Source organism: Urtica dioica, chromosome 5, assembly GCF_054948205.1.
Source record: "Urtica dioica subsp. dioica isolate 48M chromosome 5, U.dioica_male_clone48M_v1_H2, whole genome shotgun sequence".
NCBI classification, from domain to species: domain Eukaryota; kingdom Viridiplantae; phylum Streptophyta; class Magnoliopsida; order Rosales; family Urticaceae; genus Urtica; species Urtica dioica.
The window spans coordinates 5,991,378-6,007,867 of record NC_142760.1 but is presented as its reverse complement, the minus strand read 5'-3'; the positions used below and the strand labels follow the sequence as shown (position 1 = coordinate 6,007,867).

Genomic DNA, 16,490 nt, shown 5'->3' with positions numbered 1-16,490 from the left:
GAGTTCGGGCCGGCCCGGTGCGCGAGCTAAGAAAATACCAGTCAAATCTCTACATGTGTCAGGGGGTGCTCATCACTTGATTTGGACGCATCAGGCACAAAATAAAACAGCACAACACAAAGATTATTGATGAAGCACAGTATGAAGAGATCCTAACTAATAACTGAGTCTCATAAACAATCAATTTGGTTTGATTCGATAAGATATAGTACTTGGATAAAAAAAAAAAAAAATAATTCTCATCAATCTTCTTGATCGTAATCAAGTAATTATGGGAAAACATCACATGGCTTTTTTTAATTTAAACAAAATGCAGTGTTTATTATCTTAATTTCTAAATATATCGGGACCTGTTCGTAGCATCACTATAGTAATATAAATCATATGCCTTAAAACGCGTTTACAGTTGCGATAAAATCACACACGCAAGCGTACGTATCGCCCAAGTAATAGTGAATGTAAAAATGGGAGATGATTTTGAATGATTAACAAAAATAATTAAAATAAAAACAAAGAATAATTGAAATAGAGTTCAAGAGATTCATCGGATGCGTCGATTCCGAAGTAGCACACTTGTTCTCTCTTCAAAAAGCTCTTTAAAGTAGTCAAACACAATATGAAAAACTAAAACAAGGCAAAATATGTATGTTTAGGTTACTAAATTCGAGTATATATGTCTAGGAGTTATTTTCGGAGCAACTTGGACCCTTGAATTGGATCAAACGGCCCAAATATGTAAAAAAAAAAAAAAAAAAAAAAAGAATTATTGTCAAAAATCATGGAAGCCCGTGCCAGGCGAAGGGCAGGGCGCGGAACGCAGACATCATCATGCAGCGTGCGGTCAAGTTTGCTGAGCCTCTGTCTGGGATCCTTATAAAAGCGCAGTGCAGATTGATGAACGCGTGGCATGAGCTTCTGGCGTCGAACACCATGCGGCACGCATACGGAGGCGCGCGGTGCGAAAAGCAAAATCTGGTCTCCTCTCCACCGAATGACTTTGTTTTGACTAGTTTTAGCTCCAAAATGCATCCAAATAGTTCAAATAAGCTTCCAAGAAGTCTCGACTCTCGATTTTGCACCATTTACGTGAAATTCAACAAAACACTTGAAATAACCGTCAAATACACTCAAGAACAAGTTAGATTCAAGTCGAAAGAGAGTGGATTCATACATATAAAATGCACTCATCAAATACCTCCAAACTCGGACATTTGCTTGTCCTCAAGCAACACAATAAATTAAGCAATAAATATAAACACACCAAAGATGTTATACTAAAAGCGAATGATGATCACAAAATTTAGCAACGGTGTCAATGTTAGTTAATTTGTCTCAGCCTAATAAGAATATCCGAACATCAGTCAATTCACAAATCAAACCCAAAAACAGTTTAGAATGACTAAATTACCTTTTGCAACACGTTCCCAATCAAGATCCCTTGTGTGTGTGAAATATGTCCCGAGAGAGGGGGAGCGCTTCATTCGAAAATAAATGTCAAATGCTCAAAATAAATGAGAAATGCATGATTAAAACACCATAATGCTTTTCGCCATTTACTCTCCACTAATGCAAGACACTTACCTTAGAAATCAATAGGACCTTGTCGGCTTGTAACATTCGGCTAGGGAAAATGGTAGGATAAGATAAAAGTAATGTCTAAACGTCAACCTAGCGACTCAAATCTCATCAAAACTCACCAACTCTCGCATTTTTACTCACCCATTTTCCACGTTCATGGCATAGAATTTTTCCTTTCAAGAACGTTTTCTCTTCCCAAGTCTTTTTTTTTCAATGTATCCCCCCCAAACTTCAACTAAACACATCGATCTAGTGTCTAAAAGAAGTGTCACTCAACACTACACCACAAACTAAAAATAAATAAACGACAAGAATAAACATTTTTTTTGTAATGTTCTTTTCTTCTTTTTTTATATATTTCTTTTCTTTTCTTTGGTACAAATTATTAAAATAAAAATAAACAATCATTGGCGTGGTTTCTAATGAACTATGAAACATGTAGAGACTAATCGAACAATCATCACATAAGATCAAAAAAATTCACTCAAAGTGTCGCTCAAGAGTCGCTAAGTTAACGAGGTTCTTGGTGGTATTTCAAACATTATCGTCTCAGCTTTTTATGACTTAGTATCGAGAAAGAAAAGCGTTCGACTTTTTCTGAAAGGGTGTTCAATGATAAATATAAGGGTCTGCTTTTTGGCTCTGATCGGTCCAAATGAAGGCTTAAATCATTTTCTCTCGGTTCGTATTAGGTCATTTCACCTCGAAGAGGACTAGAGCGGTTCTTAGTGTTCGAGAGCTAAAAGTCATTTAAGAACATGATTGAACCTCTAAGAAACTACTCAAACCTCGGGACGGGCATGTGTGCTTAACGAGGAAAATAAACCAGAATCCTATCACGCAAACCATAGTCAATCAAAATGAAACACACACAAAAAATTCAAAATTGACTCAAATCCAAAATTCTCTAAAAACCTATGGTGTCATTAGCAAACAATGAGAAAAACACTTTAACACGGTTACTAACATGTGATCACCAGACAAAATTAAGAGAAATAAAACAAAATAAAATAAATCTATACCCTCGCAAAGGCAAGCTACCCCCCAAAACTTAGAATCTACGTTGTCCTCAATGTAGAGCGATAAAAACGTGGGAAATAATAATTACCTTGCGAGGGTGGTCAAAACTCCCCTACTCGTCGTCTTCGTCACCCTACTCGGGTAGTGGTGCACTACAACAAATCTCACCATTACCGACGATTTTTTTCGTCGCTAATAACCCCATAATCGTCGCTAAATCTCTTTAGCGACGATTTTTATCGTCGCTAAATGTCCGTGCCTAAATATATTTAGCGACGAATTAATCGTCGCTAAATATTTACCGACGATATTAGCGACGATTTTTTCGTCCCTAAATGTTTAAACTAGGATTTTTTTTAATTATTTAGCGACGACTTAATCGTCGCTAATTCGCGCGGGTGAATTTCGCGCGCGAATTAGCGACGATTAAGTCGTTGCTAATAAGTTAATTTTTTAATAATTAGCGACGACTTTGTCGTCGCTAATTACAAACTTTTTTTTTCGATTTTTAAAATTATTAATTTTTATCGTCGTTAATTATTTATTTTTTATTTTGTTTTTCGTTTATGAAATTCTAACATGAAAAATCAAATAAAAACCAAAATATATTATCCAAATCAACTTATATATAAAATCCGGTTATGTTTTCGATTATCGAAAAATATGTAAATAATAATCTACAATACACAAAATATCTAATAAAACACTAGTCGCGGCGTTTGCTTTGTCGTCCTGCCGCTCGTTTTCCCCCTCCTCGACGTGAAACGCTCTTCTGCTGGCGCTGAATCTCTGCAAGCTGCGGCGGAACAATGTGCTCATGATCAGTAGACTGACTCGGACCGCAGGGCGTCGTCTGCTGGCTACCATCGGGAGTCCTCTGCTGGCCGCCCGTCGGAGTGTGGACGCCAGGCGTCGGAGTCTGGACACCGGCCGTCGGAGTCTGCTGGCTGTGGGACGACGGAGCCTGCTGCGAACTATGCGGAAATTGAGGCATAAACGAGCTCAGGTTGAGGCCGGGCACCTGACTCTGTATTGCCTCGCTGATCGGATCTCGGTCTCCTTCGCCGGCCCCACGTTCGCAGTCGTCCACCTTGGGACCGTAGGCGAGATCTTGTCTCGGACGACCAACCCGAGCGTGTTCGCGAACGTCACGAGATCTGGATCCATCTCTCGCTCTGGCTGCAAGAACGACTGAAACTCCTAGTTATAAATAACGACTTCCTTCGCCCCGGGGCGCCGTGCACGCTCAGATCGTTTCCCGAGCGTCGGCCCACACACGGCGGGTTCGATATCCTCGTCGGCTTCTTCGACGCCAACGCGTATGGGCGCCGACTCGCAATAATTCGGGAGACGGGATAGGTAGTCATCCCCGCCTCCGCTGCCTCCGGCTCCTGTAGCCGTAGCCATCTGAAATTTACCTAAAGATAACTCATTTTATTTTACCTAAAGATTCAACATTTAAAAATTTAGTAATTTCCAAATTTTATTTTATAATTTCACTATCCCACCGAAATTTCGGCAGAACCTCCCCTATAAACTTAACAACCCCGCATCAATCCTTTAACTTTAAAACCTGCATAGAAACATCCAAAAACTAACGATAAATCGAACCTCAGTGGTTCGATTATTAAAATACATAATCCATAACCAACTAATTAATTTAACATTTTTATTCTTTTTTAAATCTATAAACTAATTAATTTCACATTCTTATTCATTTTTAAATCTATAATCAAATAATTAATGTCACATTTTTATTCATTTCTAACAAAAATTAAATCCAATTTCAATTTCAATTTCAATCCATAACCAATTAATTAATTTCACATAAACTACCTAATTTTTGTAAACTAATTCATTAATTTAAGTTTGTTAGCTTTAGAGAATCAAATTGGATGCGAATTAAGCGACAAACTATATCGACCTCCTAACGTCGAGGCCAACTACACAAAATTAAACAATTTTAAATTTTCTAATCGTAATTAACAAAATTACATTTCCTAATTATTTATTAATCTCTAATCTACTATACTTATATACATATTTAATCTCTAATCCTAATTTACAATTTTAAATTATCAAACATCCTAAATTATATCGTAATTAAATCCTAAATACTAAATTATATAATAAATTATATACTAAATACTTATATCCTAAATAATTATATATATAACTAATTATGTAAATACTTATATCCTATATAATTATAACTAATTATATAAATACTTATATCCTTAATTATATACTAAATTATGTAAATATATAAAATATATATATATATATATATATATATATATATATAAACTTACCGGCGGTGGCGGATCGAGGAAGAGCCGTGCAGGCGGAGGAAGAGGCGGAAGAGGCGGATGAGCTGGACTTCGGCGTCGGCGGCGGAACGGCGGTGGACGGCGACGAGCTTCGGAGAGACAGATCTGAGGAGGGAGAGAGACGTGAGGAGAGAGAGATGTGAGGAGAGAGAGACATGAGGAGAGAGCGACTTACCGGAGCTTCGGGGACGGCGGACGACGGCGGAGGACGGAGGTTCGTCGGAGGAGAACTGGGTTTTTGGAAGAGATTGGAGAAATGAAGATTTTTAGGTCTGGGAAAAATGAGGGAAACTAATACGCGATCTGGTATTTAAAGACATTTACTGACGATTAAATCGTCGCTAAATGTTTAAAATTCGTAGCTAATTGAACTTAAATTTTCAGTTCATAACCAGGCATTTAGCGACAATTTAATCGTCGCTAATAGTTTTTTTACACATTTAGCGACGATTTAATCGTCGCTAAATCATTTCATTTAAATTATTTTGGGGGGATTTTTCCCTCTTTAAATTTTGTTAAAATTCGAAATTAATTCAATATTAATTCCAAACTATTAGTGACGATAATATCGTCGCTAATTGTTTTCCCGCGAACTTAGCGACGAATAGATATAATTAGCGACGAAAATATCGTCGGTAATTGTCTTTTCTGCGAAACTTTAGAAGTTTTGGCACCAAATAATTAGCGACGATAAATTCGTCGCTAAAAGGGTGATTAGCGACGAAAAATTAGCGACGATTAAGTCGTCGCTAATACTTCCGTAGCTAAATGTCAAATTTCTAGTAGTGGTGGCTGGGGATGGTACGGGTAGAACGGAGGGATAAGGCGTAGAGAGTCGCGAACTCCAGCAGGAAAGCGGGATGGAATAGCACATAAGGGAACGCGCCGGGTTGCGCATCAAATCCGGAGATCGGAGAAGCATCCTGGCTGGAGGAGAAGCCTCATTTTGTAGCCCCGACCATGGTCTCTCAAGCTTTCGTCTCCAACACGAATTCACTTCCACTCATCGTGAAATCTCCATAATTGAATTTGGAGACCTCAGATCGATCTCGGGAGGAAGAGTATATTCAGTCTGAGAGACAGGTGAATTGGGAAAGGGCTTAGATGCACATTAAAATTCTTTGGCTAATTGCTTAGTAAAACACAAACTTTAGCTACTATTTTAAAAGACCCCCCTATTAAGTGGCTCCTTAGTTACAAATCTCAATATATTATAGAAATGAAAAGATTGATGTGATGAAAATTGTATTTTTCGTGACTGATTTGTAATTTTATGTGTCCGAAACTTTATGTTTTTAAGTTTATGTTATGTATGAAAACTCTATGTTTAAATTTATATTTGATTATCTATGTATGCATGAAAATTGAAAATATTTTTTTAAAAATTTATTTGTTGTTTAAATACCCCGTTGGATACCAATTTTTTGACGGTATACCATGCGGAGAGCGATATACCATGTGATACGAGATACTTTGAATATTTATCAAATACCGCGGAATACCCTGGTACGAGACCGAGATACACCTATAAAAAGAGATGCGGTATGAGGTATTACAATCATTGCTCGTAGTAATAATTATATGTGGGACTTTTTAATACTGACTCATATATAGGTCAAGTAACAAACAAGCCAGCTGTCACAAGCCTACACTCTTTTTCTCTGTAGGCATAATCTAATTGAAATCTCATACTTTTATTGACAAGTTGATATTTAGTGATGTAAGTATTGGAAAATATATATGACCTATTTTTCTAATTTTTTGTTTTTTCTATTGTAAAGAAAAGAATAAATAATTGTTATTGATATGTAGGTTTGTATAATAATTTATTGAGTGCTGTTGAGTGTTGACCTGTTCAAATTATTTTATAGCGAAGGAGAGTATTTATATAAAGAGTAGAATGTAGAACATTGGCATCAAATCGCATTTGATTAAAAAAAAAAAAAAAAACAATGTCGCCACTAATTTCAGCCATCTCAGCAGCGTCACCGGTCTGCCATACCACGTGGCTCCATCTCCACCGTCCATCAGAATTACGGCCATCGTCATCAGCTTTCCATTCGTATCCGACGCCGCGTCTCCGGATGTCCCGCCGTCCAGCCAGAACCTTTGCTACCTCCGCACTTAGACACTCAGACACACTGTATATATACATAGCACGTCTCAAATTTGTAGTGTATATATATATATATGTGTATGTATATATATACTTTTGGTGGATTATAAACGAGTGTAAATTGGCGATGATCTGTATTGCAGAGTGATTCAGTATTTCGAAATTGAACTCCAAGTTCGTGATTACGAACTGGACCAGTACGGCGTCGTTAATAACGCCGTTTACGCCAGCTATTGCCAGCACGGTATCTTTTTTATCCCAACTATTGCCAGCCCCTAGTAGTACATGGTATTTGAAGTAGGGTTTTTTTCTTCTTTTTCCTTTATATTTTTTTGTTACACAAAAGATAAGGTATAGCTATATACTTGTTTGTTCTGCCTTTCCAATGAACTGACACTTTACACTTGATTTTATATGTCGAGCAAGGTCGTCAAGAGTTTATTAACAGTCTTGGTACTATCAACTGTTTTGATGTTGCTCGGAATGGTGATGCATTAGCCGTCTCAGATTTGTCCATCAAATTCATTGCACCTCTAAGAGTACGTACTTTTCTTACTTATTTTGTATAATAAAATGGCAGATTAATGACCGTTTATTTGTGTAATCTTGTGGTGCATGGATGTATAGAGCGGCGACAAGTTCGTTATGAAGGTTGGGATATTGGGCTTTTCAGCTGCTAGGATATACATGCAGAATTTGATCTTCAAGCTGCCAAATCTGGAGGTTTTATACTTTTCTAGTTCCTTTTCTTTCACATGCATCGCTTGTTACTCGTCCTTATTTTTCTTGCTGACTCCAATAAGTACATGCTCTACACAGCCTATTCTAGAATCTAAGGCCACAGGGATTTTGCTCAATAAGAACTATCGTCCTATTCGCATTCCGGTGGAGGTAATAGAAAAAATTTCGGAGTATGTCCGCAATGGAGATAGCTGAGTTCTGGCAGCTAATCGCACACCTAGTCTTCGATTCCCGGCACATATTTTAACCATGTTGTGTACTGTATTTTATGAATTATACTATTTAAGTAAAATCGTGAACCTTATTGTTTATTGTGTACTGTATTAAGTAAAATAAAACCTTATTGTTTACTATTTATGAATTATACTATTTAAGTAAAATCGTGAACCTTATTATTTAAGCCATACCTCCTTTATCTTTGTTCTTGTGGGACATGTCCATTAAGGCTTATAAAAATCTAGATTTGTTGATTGAACAAGTACCTGTGGAGTTTTTGCGTACTATGACAAAAGTCCGAATTGAAAAAAAATACCTTAAGCAACAATATTTTTGTCCTTAATCCATGATATTAATTCGATTATTTTTGTTCACTAGTAGAAAACCTGGCTTACACGATAGTGTTTAGTTGACGGTTTTTCAAAACCATCGTCTAAAAGCCCGATATATCTATCTTAACACAACGGAACGTCGTTCCATCGTGGTAAGTGTGTTGTTTGTTGACTTCATACGATGGTTTATTCTTCTGCTGTATAAAGAGTGTTGTTGGGTGAGTTTTAACGACGGGAATGAGTCCCATCATTGAAAAAAAAATGCTTAGGTTGTATTTAGTCGCGATGAGAACTTTTTTGTTGTGACTGGATTGGTAGAGGTGTTTATTCAAAGACAGAAATTATTTCTGTTGTGGTAAAAGCGTTGTAAAAAAAGGTTTCATCACGACTTGAAATATTCTCGTCATGCCGAAAGTATTTCTACGAAAGAAAATATCCCCGTCGTAGAATACTTTAAATAAATAATAAAATTAAAAAAAAAATTGGTCTGGTTTCGTCACGACGTACAATTTTCCGGTCGCGACGTGACCTGATTAAACGACGAAAGAATTATCCGTCGTAGAATAATTTAAATAAATAATAAAATTTCATAATTTTTGTCTAGTTACGTTAGATGTACAATTTTCCCGTCGCAATGTGATCTGATAAAACGACGAAATAATTACCCGTTGCGGAATAATTTAAACAAATAATAAAAATTAAATTTTTATTCTTATTTCGTCATGACATTAAATTTTACCGACACAACAAGGACTGATTCTACGACAAAAAAAATGACATGTCGTAAAGACCAAGTTCTCGTCACGACGGAAAATATTGACGTCGTGATGAAAAGGTTTAAAAACAGTTTTTACACATGCCGAATTCGAAAAAAAAACCTATTAAGTGTTCCTATTGTTTTTCTCTCTCCCGAGTTTTCCGCCGTGACTACCCCTAAAATCTCACTCTTTCTTCTCGCAATTCTCTCCCTCTCTCACCACTCCTCCACCTCCGCCTCTCTCTATGCTCACTCGCGGTTTCTTCTCGTGCTCTCTCTCTCTCTCTCTCTCTCTCTCTCTCTCTCTCTCTGGGTTTTCTCTCTCCGCGCTTGCGTCTCTCTTCCCTACCACCTCCGCCCATGCTTTTTGTCTCTGTCCTGCTTGTTTTTCCTGTCGTGCTCTTCGCCTCCGCTCTCTTTCCGGTCTCTCTCTTTCAGTCAACACATTTGTCTACAAAGGTAAGAAAATTAAAATCTTTTGTACTCCATTTGTTTAGTTTTTTGTATTTAAGATGTGATTAATGGTTGTAGGATGTGATTTATTTGGTTTGAATTTATTTCTAGATTTCAATTTCTGAAATGTGGAAGTTTTTGGCCGAATTCGGGTTTTAAATTGGGGTTTTCATGTTGTTGAAACTTGAATAATATAACTGATGATTACGTCTAGGTTTTTAGTATCACATGTTCAATTTCGAATTAGTTTCATAATTTGTGTTTTTGGGCAAGTCTGTTTGAAATTTGGGGATTGAGATGTTTATGGTGAATTAGTTTGTTATTTTATCATGAATTGATTATTTTAGAATTGTGAGACTTAGTGAAATTTCAGATTGAGTCTAACTTTGTGAGAATTGTTTGTGTCTTAGCTTATGGTTGAATTGATTGTGATTTTATAGAATGATTGTGAAACTGGTTTGATTGAATTATGAAGTTGGTTTGTGAAATAGTTTGTAACTATGATTAGCTTATTGTGAAATTTGTTTGATTGAATTGTAATTAGGTTAGTTTATGTTTGGTTTGAAAAAATGATTGAATTTTGATTATGGCCGTTTGATAGAATTTTTAATGTGGTTTTATTGACCTATGAATTTGGTTGGTAAAATAGTTTGTATAATTGAATTTGTGGTTGAATTTGAGGATTGAGAATTAGGTTTTGAAGTTGATTGTGTAATTGTGTTAAGAGAATGTGGTTTGTGAAATAATTTAGAATGCTGTCTTATTTTGTATAATCTCGTAGGGGTACAACTAATGGCTCCTAAGAAGAAATCGAAAACGACTGCCCAAAAGTCTAAAGGGGAAAGTCATCAAGAGGGCGAGGGAAGCGCCAGGCGGACGTGGAATCCGATGATGATGTAGTGACATATAATAATTGGGTTTTTGTTAGCGAGGAGGCTGAAGCTTGCTTTTTGAGGTTCAAATCACATTCGGTCATACTCGAACGGGGCATCGACATAGCTCGAGACTTCGCTCCCATTGGTAAGCCCTTCCACAACATCATCGAAAAGCGCGAGTAGGTGAAATTTTGTGGAAAACCCGAATTTCAGGCTAACATCAACCTCACCCTTGAGTTTTACGCGAACTTACCGGAGCACGAGGAGGGGTTCGTGTTTGTCATAGGAAAAAACGTTTTTAACCCTTGAGGATATCAACGATTACTTAGACACTCCGAGGTTCCTAGTTGAAGAAGAAGGTTATGCCAATTTTCTTATAAATAAGTTGACTACGAGGCCGTGGCTGCGGCTCTTGGTATTCTGGGTGCGGTTCATAAACATGGGCTGAACAAGGGGAAATTCGAGCGAGCGAATTTGACTATGTTTTATAAAGAATGGATGTACTTTATATATATGCTCTCGTCTCCACCCGATTAGTAACTCCACCGAGATTGACCGGGAGCGCATGAACATGTGCTATAGCATCACCCAAGGACTGTCCATGGACGTTGGTCACCTTATTAGTGAAGGGATGTATGCCATGAGAGTTGAGTCGGGTAAAGGTCTTCCATCCATCCATAATACACGCCATTTGGGTTGCAAATGGGGTTGAGACTAAAAGTGTCGACATGGTGAAATCTGTACTAAGTTGCATTTCTAAGCAAAAGGATTCGCCAAGGTCGCGTTCGGGAAGAAGGTGACGGCTACAACAAGCCCGTGTTTCTGCTCGAAGGTACATTTATAAGCTTTTAACTTTTTTTATGCTACTCTAAATACTTGTGTTTAATTAACTTAAATGGTTTTTGCTTGAAGGTCCTCTGGAAACAAACCCGAATGCTACCGTGGACTACGTTGCTCATGGGATACATTACCATGTTGATGGGTTCCAATACTCAAAGTGATACGCGCGGCAATAAGCGGACTACGGCGCCCGACAGATCGAGCAACTCAACGAGCTATATGGAGATTAGACATCAATCAAAAAGAGTTGGACGTATTTCCACCGTACACTCTGTATGTTGATTATGGAAAACCACCACCACAGTGCCCCCGGCACATGCAGCCCCACCACAATAGGCCCCGCACATGCCGCCACCACAAGAGTGAAGAAAAAAAAAACAATTTCTTATGGTTTTATGATGGTTTTAATTATTTTAATTAGTATGGTTCTAAACTTTCTTCTAAGTAGTTCAATTAGTATCGTTCTAACTTTGTTTAAATAGCTAATTTTTTTATTTAATTTAGTTTATGTTTTGTATTATGTTTGAATTGAATATAAAACTTGAATGTTTAAATACATGTTTTGAGTTCATGTTTTCATTATGGATTTGGATGTTTAGCTATGTATAGATTGGAAAATTGTCTTTTTTTGCAGGTAAAACGTGTATTTTTGAGACGAAGTTGAGACAGGTCATGACACTTCTTTTTTTCGATGCGACAGTGTTTATTTTAAACAACGGTTTTCAAAAACCATCGTTTAAAGTCCAGGTTTGTCGCGACGTCAAAGATTAGTGTCGCGGCGGAACACCAAAAAGTCATGACGTTCATATTATCTGTCGCAGCGAAAAAACTGTAACTTCAAACTTCCTGTGAGAATGTAATTCTGGATTTGACTATCGTCGTGACGAATAATTTTAGTGTTGCCACATGACCCTATGTAGTCATGACAATATTTTTCCGTCGCGGCTAAATGTGGAAGTTTCAATCTCTAAGATCATGTAATTTTAAGAATATTTACTTCATGACAGACATTTCTCTAGTCGCGACAAAGTTGAGATTGCTAGAACACATTTAATTGCAAACGGAATCGTGAACAGGTATCAAATGTAGTTACACCATGGCGCGATTTTTCATAGTAATGCTAATGATGAAGAAGATGGTGATGATGATATCATGGATTGATGGATGATTTGGAAGAAGATTTCGTCGAACGACCGGATTTGTTTGAGTCGATGTTGAATGATGCCGAGACACCATTACACTACAAGAAATATGACATTTAGCGACGAAACTATTAGCGACGATTTAATCGTCGCTAATAATGCCTTTAGCGACGACTTTATCGTCGCTAATGAGTTGGTGCGAAAAATCTTAAAGTTTGGCGGTAAAGATAATTAGCAACGATAATATCGTCGCTAATTCTTGAGTCTCGTCGCTAAGTTTGCGGGAATGTATTTAGCGATGATTAAATCGTTGCTAAAGGATTTGGAATTTCTTTAGCGACGATATAATCGTCGCTAATAATTTCGAACAAATTTTAAATTTTAACGAATTTTAAAGAGGGAAAAGTCCCTCTAATTTATTTAAACCGAAATGATTTAGCGACGAAATGAAATGATTTAGCGATGAAGAAATCGTCGCTAAATGCCTGGTTAACGTAAGTTCATTTAGCGACAAAATGAAATCATTTAGCGACGAAAAAATCGTCGGTAAATGTCTTTAAATACCAGATCGCGACCCAGCTTCCTCATTTCTCTTTCTTTAACCTAAATCGATATTCTCTCTCTTTTTCTCTCTCCCGCCGTCGTCGTGCCCTCCTCCGCCGTGTGCCGCCGACGCCGACCTCGAACTACCCGGTAAGTCTCTCTCTCTCCTCACTTCTCTCTCTCTCCTCACATCTCTCTCCTTACCTCTCTCTCTCCCGTTGCAGCTCCTCCGCCGCGCCGCCACTTCTCCGCCGCTCCGCCGCCGACGCCGTAGCCGCTTCCCCGACGACGCCGTGTGCTTCCCCTCTTCCCTGCGAACCCGCGCGCTCCGTCACATACATCGGTAAGTTGTTTTTTTTTTATAACTTTATATATATATATATATATATATATATATATATATATATTAGTTATTTATAGAATTAATATATTAGTTATTTATATATATAACTTTATTTATATATTAGTTATAAATATAAATGAATTAATTAGTTAGAAATGTTAATGAATTAATTAGTTATATTTACATAATTTATATTTATAGAATTATATATTTGTTATAAATTTTATAAATTATAAATGAATTAATTAGTTATAAATGAATTATATATTTGTTATAAATTTTATAAATATTTAAATTAGTTTTGTTTACACAAATATTTAAATTAGTTATAAATTTTAATATTAGGTATAAATATTTAAATTAGCTATAAATATTTATATTAGGTAAAATTATGTAAAAACATGTAAAAACAATAAGTTAGTTTATGTAAATTATGTAAAAACAATTAGTTAGTTTATGTAAATTATGTAAAAATATGTAAAAACAATTAGTTAGTTGATATGGATTATGAATTTTAATAATCGAACCACTGAAGTTGGATTTATTGTTAGTTTTAGGATGTTTCTATGCAGGTTTTAAAGTTAAAGGCTTGATGCCGGGTTGTTAAGTTTATAGGGGAGGTTCTGCCGAAATTTCGGTAGGATCGATCGTGAAATTATAAAATAAAATCCGAAAACTACTAAATTTTGAAATGTTCAATCTATAGGTAAAATGAGTTATCCAAATAGGAATTGGATAATCGAGGACCAACGTTTGCGTTGAGTTTGCGGCTGGCATGACAGAGTTCATGGCAATGGCCCGACAACACGTAAATGTCGCAGGACGAGTTAAGTGTCCATGCAAGAGGTGTAATAACGTGTTGATGCAAAAAATTCCTGATATAGAGAATCATCTCTTCATCAGAGGATTTAAGAGAAATTACACGAGGTGGAACTTTCACGGGGAGGAAGAAGATGACGTAATGCAGTATCAGACGGATTACAGAGGAGGATGCGGGATGTTTGATGCTGTACACGATATCTTAGATCACAACGACGTAGACGGTGACGATGACAGTATTGACCCGAATGCAGAATAACAGAGTGGACAGTTCGATGACCTTTTCAGCGACCTGAACACAGAATTATGGCCGGGTTGTACGGAGTATTCGTCACTCTCATTTGTTGTCACGTTGATGCATTTGAAAGTGATGAACAATTGGACGAATAAGTCGTTTGATCAGCTACTGAAAGTACTGAAAAAGCCTCATCCGATCGGCAACACGATTCCTGAGTCACACTATGAAGCAAATGCGAAATTGCGTCGATTTGGTATGGGTTACGAGTCGATTCACGTCTGCAAACACGATTGCGCGTTGTTTTGGAAGGACAACGCCAATCTAGACGAGTGTCCAGTTTGTAATGAGAGCCGGTGGCTGAAGAAAGACTGTGGAAAAAAAGTAGCGCATAAAGTGTTGCGCTACTTTCCACTGAAAGATCGACTTAAGCGACTGTACGCGAGTCGGCACACAGCTCTAGAGATGCAGTGGCACGAGAATGAACGCATTAAGGAGGATGGTGTACTGCAACATCCTGCAGACGGAGCAACGTGGAAGGAGATCGACCGAAAATATCCCATGTTTGCGGCAGAACCGAGGAACGTCCGGCTTGGACTTGCCGCCGATGGTTTCAACCCATTTGGTGACATGAGTTTATCGTACAGTATGTGGCCGGTAGTCTTGACTGCGTACAATTTACCGCTGTGGTTGTGCATGAAAACATCGTACTTGATGTTAACATTGCTTATACCAGGTCGTAGTGCACCGGGAAAAGACATGGATGTTTTCTTACAACCGCTGATTGATGAGCTGAAGGAATTGTGGGAAACCGGTGTTGTGTTGAGAGATGGTTCGACCGGTGAGCTATTCAGGTTGTTTTCCGTACTTCTATGGACGGTGAATGATTTTCCAGCGAGAAGCAGTTTGTCGGGATGGAGTGGTCAAGGGTACCTTGCTTGTCCGACATGTAACAATGACACACCATCTTTCAAGGCTCGAAACAAGATTGTTTACTGCGATCATCGTCGATTCTTGCCGTTGTTACACCCGATGAGGAAGAGCAAACTGTACAAGGTACGAAATAGGAACCGACCACCACCAGTGAGAAAATCAGCGAGCGACATACTTCGACAATTGCGATTAGTGGGAGATGCAACCCTAGGGAAGCACCCTAACTTCGGCGGAAAGAAACGAAAGCGCGATGCGAGTGAGCTGAATTGGAAAAAGAAAAGTATTTTCTTCGAGTTGCCGTATTGGTCGAGTCTTATGCTGAAGCATAACCTCGATGTAATGCATATAGAAAAGAATGTATGCGACAATCTTCTGGGTACCTTGCTGAACATCGAGGGGAAGACGAAAGACACATATAAGGCGCGGTTGACTTTGGCGGACTGGAACATAAGGCACGAGCTTCATTTGTACCAAGAAGGAGATAGATGGATGAAACCACCTTCGTCATACACTCTGACACCTTCAGAACGGAAGCGGTTTACTGAGTTCTTGAGATCTGTCAGATTTCCCGATGGTTTTGCGGGGAATTTGAAGAAAAATGTTACCGCGGATGGGAGGTTGACGGGTTTGAAGTCTCACGATTGTCACGTGATTATGCAGCGCCTATTGGCTCCTGCTATTCGTCCTTTTCTGGATCGAACAATTCGAGATGCCATAATAGAGCTCTGCAACTTCTTCAGACTTATTTGCACTAGAACGATGGTAATTCCATACATTGAGAAGGCGCAAGAGCATGTGAAGCTTATATTGTGTAAGCTGGAACGACTCTGAATAGCGGGGTATGTGTACCAAGTGAAGGAGGTCACGACTTCTACAGTCAAGTAGAAAACGTCATTGTCTTGACGTATTAGAACAATTGTCGTGTCGTCTTATTTCAATGTCGTTGGTTCGGTGACCAAGATCCGAGGAAAAGGACACGCAACGACAATAACTTGACAAGCGTGTATGTGGCAAAAGAATGGTACAAAGATGAGCCATTTATTTTGGCAACTCAAGCGAAACAAGTTTTCTACTTGGAAGATAACTTGAATGGTCCTGATTGGCGAATCGTCGAAGAGTGTAATCATCGAAATGTGTGGGATCTTCCTGATATCGACCTCATTCTTGGTCAATCTTCGTCTTCAGTTCAGTTGTCAGTAGAACCGTCAGATTTAGAT

At 38.0% G+C, this 16,490-nt stretch overlaps 1 protein-coding gene across 1 annotated transcript; it reads left to right on the top strand.

The window, feature by feature from the left end:
* Nucleotides 1–6,880: 6,880 nt before the first annotated feature.
* Nucleotides 6,881–7,980, top strand: LOC149395007 (acyl-acyl carrier protein thioesterase TE3, chloroplastic-like). Its single transcript, XM_089614180.1, has 5 exons — nucleotides 6,881–7,071; nucleotides 7,188–7,288; nucleotides 7,471–7,583; nucleotides 7,672–7,767; nucleotides 7,864–7,980. The coding sequence occupies exons 1-5, from the start codon at nucleotides 6,881–6,883 to the stop codon at nucleotides 7,978–7,980; spliced, it is 618 nt and encodes a 205-aa protein (XP_089470306.1).
* The last annotated feature ends 8,510 nt before the right edge of the window (nucleotides 7,981–16,490 follow it).

Excerpts from the sequence above, each read along its gene's own strand:
- LOC149395007 (XM_089614180.1), top strand. The coding sequence starts at position 6,881 with ATGTCGCCACTAATTTCAGCCATCTCAGCAGCGTCACCGGTCTGCCAT. Across the intron at positions 7,072-7,187 it reads CTTAGACACTCAGACACACT|AGTGATTCAGTATTTCGAAA; the intron begins GTATATATACAT and ends TCTGTATTGCAG. Across the intron at positions 7,768-7,863 it reads TCAAGCTGCCAAATCTGGAG|CCTATTCTAGAATCTAAGGC; the intron begins GTTTTATACTTT and ends TGCTCTACACAG.